At 42.4% G+C, this 5,200-nt stretch overlaps 1 protein-coding gene across 1 annotated transcript in view; it reads right to left on the reverse strand.

Moving 5' to 3' along the window:
* Positions 1-4,906, reverse strand: part of MBOAT1 (membrane bound O-acyltransferase domain containing 1) — a 29,967-nt gene extending 25,061 nt beyond the window's left edge. Inside the window, exons 1-3 of the mRNA XM_026047036.1 lie at positions 4,770-4,906; positions 4,131-4,208; positions 1,001-1,096 (exon numbers count right to left, since the gene is read on the reverse strand). Of these exons, the coding sequence (XP_025902821.1) occupies positions 1,001-1,096; positions 4,131-4,180 (146 nt within the window). The 5' untranslated portion in view covers positions 4,181-4,208; positions 4,770-4,906. The remainder of the gene's footprint in view (positions 1-1,000; positions 1,097-4,130; positions 4,209-4,769) is intronic.
* Positions 4,907-5,200: the final 294 nt, after the last annotated feature.

A 5,200-nucleotide genomic window follows, 5' to 3' on the forward strand; every position in this document is an offset into this window, starting at 1 on the left:
AAAAAAAAAAAAAAAAAAAAAAAAAAAAAAAAAAAAAAAAAAAAAAGGAGGAAACAAACAAAAAAAAAACCCACAGAAAAACAGATATCACTTTTTCCACAAATGCATTTAAATGTTTACCCAGTCCCGCACCTCACACACCGAGAGACATATGCACGTAGCAAAAAACTCCAGGTTCCTGTTCCATGCCTATGTTAGAAAGCTGAGCCTTGGAAGAGGCATTTATCTGCAAAATACTGTTCCAGTTCCCAGAGTTTTTCCAGGATATGTTAATAATTACTCTGCATTAAGGCATTCAGTTAAACAAGTAGAATACAGGTTAGCACACTGTTTTTACACTACACAGAATGGTACCTTCTTCTCAGAAACAAGATCTATAGCATTAGCTAGCATCTGTCACTGAGACATGAGGCTCCCCTTCTATTACAAAATACCTGCACTTTCTGCAAGGCCTCCCCTACTGCTTCAGTGAAACCAAACACAGAGAGCCTACTGTTTGCATGAGGAAGAAATGCATGGCAATACCAAGTGATGGCACTTCAAGCACAGAGCACCAGAGCTGATTGCCTTCCCTCTTAGCTGGTTGGGTCTGTTTGAAGTCCTCCTTGAAGTCCTCCTCTCCCACCAGCCCGAGTCCTGGCGGCGATAACACCTTCCCCAGCAGGCTGCAGAGATTGCCGGGATCATCCCGGCACCCCTTCCCATGCACAAGCCAGACGGAAGGTAGGAAAGGACAACTCCAGGCTGACAACTGTGTTTATGGGGAGATGAACAGCCCGCCAACCTCTGCCTTCCTGACTGCATAGTGCCCAGCAAGAAGGCAGCAGAAACAGGGATTCACTGTGAAGTCACAGTATTTGTTCCTTTAATGACAACAAATAAGGTTTAAAGGCAAGCAAGATTGCAAGGAGCTCCCCAGATAACACGAGAACTATTTTTAAAAAGCATTGCATTTATCTAACACCAAATGATACAGGACACAGCTTGCAGACTCACTCACCCAGAGAAATCTGTAGTCAGAATACCATAATGAAATATGTATATTCGGCTTATGTGGCACAACGTGAGGTATCCCATGGCTACAACAAAGGAGTACCTAAAAACATAATACACAGAATAGTTACCAACACACGTACCAACAACAATGGGAATCACTCAAATTGGCTTTGGGGGGTTAAGTTTTGCAAATCAGGTTAACAAGTCTGGATCTATGTTACAAGCTCTAGCAAAAATTCTCAAAAGGGGTCTCACAATTTTGTGTACCCTGCTGCAACGTAGCAGAGAAGACTCTTTATATTGGGGGTGAGGGAAAGAAATGAGACCACTTCAAGCTGAGTATTTCCATTTTATGGAGGGTTCTCCTCTCTATATCATTTTAAAATTTTTGTCCAACTCAGGTATTACAAACCAGAAGTTATTTACTCTGTTGTAGCTGAATTAATTCATTATCCTTTTAATAACTCTATCCCTTTTAATAACTCTATGCCTTTTAATTACACGTACAACTCCTCCTCAGGTTTGCCAGAAACTAAAATATTTCAAGCCAATGCAAAATCAGAAGAGAAGAAAATACCTTAAAGGCAGCTAGTGACACTCAGCCTATTCTTTTCAGCCCTAAATGCTGAAGTATGCCATCTTCCAGCAGAAATAGTCTTTAACTCATTCTGTCAGTTAATTGTGACAGATTCATTTTTTCCTGAACAATCACAAAAATACGATAGGTTAAGATGGCAGTGTGACACTTTCCATCCTAAGGGCTGAATAGTTTGAGACCTGGACATGCTGCAGTGTTTACATGGGGCAGTTGCGACCTTTCCTACAACTTACTCTCCCCACACGTGATAGAGCAGAAAAGAGGGTACCAAGAAGGCAAGAGGCAGATGGGAACCTAGAGACAAGAGGACAATTTGCAAACCAAGCAAGCTGGAGAGTGGGCAGGGAGCTGGGACATCAGAATGAAAGGGTCCTGTCACCCAGAGCTCAGACAGGCCAAGTCCACCAGGGCTCCCTACAGCAGGAGGATGTAGACACACAGATGAGAAGATACAAGGACATCTGTAGAGGAACCAAACTGTGCAGCCTGCACACCGAGGAGCCCTACGAGAGCTGAGGCAGTAGAAACCTGGCCAGTTGGTAATGTACACTGCAAAATTGGACTGATCAGGCAGGGAGTTAAAGATTAGGACAATCATCAAGAGGAAGGGTTAGCAGGTGACTGAAAATGGGCCAGGTCTTTGACAGATTACAGCTGTCTATAAAAGAAATGGATTTTGCTATCCTGGGGACCCGTAAACTGTGGAATGAGTGACAGTGAAGGATGTTAAGCTAGGGATCACAATCTAAAGTGCAGGTCACACAGCTCATGGCAAACAGCTGGTTGACAGCAGACTGAGGGGACATGACAGCTTCTTCAAGAGATTCACAGCAGAATTTATCTATTTTACCTCAGTCTGGCATCCAGCCCAGCCTCACCAAGGTGCTTGTGCTCCCCCTAATTGAGGATTGACAGGCATCCCTCCAAGAGAAAGCTGCAAGAGCCTGGTGCACATAACTGTGATAGATGGGATGAAGTACCTAAAATAATCCTTGATGCTCAAGTCTAAAGCACCTACACTGAAAGGAGGTGGGCAAGGAGAGATGTACTGAATTGCTCCTGCAGCTGAGAGCATTACAGAAAACGCTGGATTAATTCATCAACAGAGTGACAGCTCCACCACAGAGCACTCTAGCAGAAAACAGGCAAGCAAAGGAGCATGAAGGTTAGAATGTGTAGTTTATTTATTTCCTTTCACTCATCTTCACTTGTATTTTGCGAGGGGAAGACAAGTCCCCAGTCCTTGCTGTTAAGCTTCCTGTATTCTTATAGGTTCACTACATGAAGCAACAGTTATTTTGCCAAAATTAATGATGTGGCTGTACTTTGAGTCATAAAGCTACAGCTAGTACAATAAAGTAGAAAAGGCCTAGTCCAACATCCCCAGTCCTCCTAAGGTTTTCAGCATGTTCAATTGCTATTTCACATTGATTCAAATCAAAACATGACTATCTCACAGTAGTAGCTGATAACATTATAGAAAGTGGCTTAATTTGTGCTGCAATATACAGCTATTTCTCCCCTTGTGACTAACTGGCTAAACAGTAAGAGTGAAGGAGTTTCCTGTCAAAACTGTGCCCATTTCCCCACCTTCACCTCAACCTCTCCATAAAGACTTAAGTATTGGAGACTTGATCCCTGCAGCTCAGTTCTGCGATCCAGAAGAGTTACTGATGCATTTCTCCATAAGATGGGCGTGGACGACTCAGGAAGAAATAATAAACATTTTAACTCCTTTTCTTCTGGTCTCTGGCTGGCATTTCTTTCATAAAACAGTGTCTGACTTTTTATTATTATTAATTACCTCTGAACAGTTGGGGTTTGCCTTTGAATTCTGTGAGGGGGTGGGAAAAAAAGCCAATTCCTTGATTAATGCCCATCTTGCTGATGCAAAAGGCTAGTGACTGCTACAGACGGGTCTGTCATAGTTCACGTTGCTAAACCATTCTAGATACATCGTGAAGTGATGGGATTCCCATTCAGTTATTAGAGAAGAGGTGATAGAGAAGGCTCTTTCACAAACCCTTTCCATTACCCAGTGAAAGAAGCAGGTGTGATTTTCATGTAGGAGGATTTTCACATCAAAATGTCTTCTGCCTCTTGTCCCGTGAGGCACTCACTTGATACATTTCGGATATCTTAGGAATCTTCCTCCAAGACTTTTGTACAGAACAAGAAAAAAGTTAAGCTGCCAGTGACCTTAACTGAACCACCTAGCTTAAGAGTAACTGGAAAATAACCAGAGGCCATACAGCAAGAGGGAAAACACATTAAAAAGGATTATCAAAAGCCATCCTCAAGGACACAATGCCAATGGCAATATGACTTCATGAGGTTTGAGAAATGAGAGGCGTGGGCATGAATTGTTAAGCCTGCAAAAGCCTACTTTGGGGCACAGCAATTACATAAGGAACTGTAAATATCAATGCAAAAGAAAAAACACACCACAAGATGATATTATAGCTGATTCTGTAGCCAAACGTACAAAATTGTGGCCCAGAGGAGCAGCCCTGTGCCCGCAGCCACCCAAGCTTACCTGTGGATGTTCGGAATACTCGCCATGTTCATAATGCCATAGTTCATCATCACCAGCACAAAAAGATGTATGGAATACCTTGAAGACAACAAAGTGAATATTTAAGAAACTTCTAGGTAATGGGAGGAGGTGGTGGGGAGTGCTGGCAATACATGCTGCAGGGATATTTTTCCCCACAAATGACACAAATGACATCAATGCTATGTCTTCTGAGGCTATCACTGAACAAGGATTATCACAATGACATTTTTATGGCATGAGCATTCAACACAGATTAGCACTTATTGACAAGATGCTGTCAGTGTGTTTGATTCATAGAAAGAGCAGTCAAGCTCAGAGTGCATATTCCAATTGGATGCTACTTTTCCATTGCCAGCATCTTCACAGCAGATTCTTAACTGCCAGAAACAAACACTTCATAGATTAAATACCTCACTGATAAATGTTTTCATGACTCACCTCACTTTGAGGCTTTAGCAGGGGCTACATTGTTAGGAATTTAGGGCTTTTTCTCCTCTTTTTTCAGTATTGTAAAACAACAAGTACTCCAAGACTAAAAAGAAGTAATCTAGAAAATCTGATATGGACACTAAAAATATTTCCACCCAAACGTTGTCTACTTGCTGATTACATACTCACCACCCAAAGCAGAAGACAGCAAAGTATATTCCAAAGAGGGTGGCAAATGCATGGCGAACAGCAGAACTGGCATGACTGGGACCCAAGTAAACACGAAACCAAAAAGCAGCCAAAAGGGCAAACAGCTGGCAGGCTACAAAATTGATCTGTAAAAGGAAAAAAAGAAAAAAAAAAAAAAGAAAAGAAAAGAAAAGGAAATTAATCTTTTGTCTTCTTTCTTGCAAGTCTCTCTTGTGAGTTGGTGATAACTTTTGTCACCTAACAGAAGGGACTGAAAAGCACATGGCCACCTGGGCCCCAGCTCCCAGAGGGGCAGGGGGCTCTGGCCTGCACAGAAGGCAGCATAAGGCAGGAGCACAGGGAGGATGAGCAGCTTCTGGCTAGAAGCTACTCCTGTCACACACAAGGACAAGCAAAACCCGCATTGCTTT

This window comes from Nothoprocta perdicaria, unplaced genomic scaffold (assembly GCF_003342845.1).
Source record: "Nothoprocta perdicaria isolate Ctin4 unplaced genomic scaffold, notPer1 scaffold_47, whole genome shotgun sequence".
Taxonomy (NCBI): domain Eukaryota; kingdom Metazoa; phylum Chordata; class Aves; order Tinamiformes; family Tinamidae; genus Nothoprocta; species Nothoprocta perdicaria.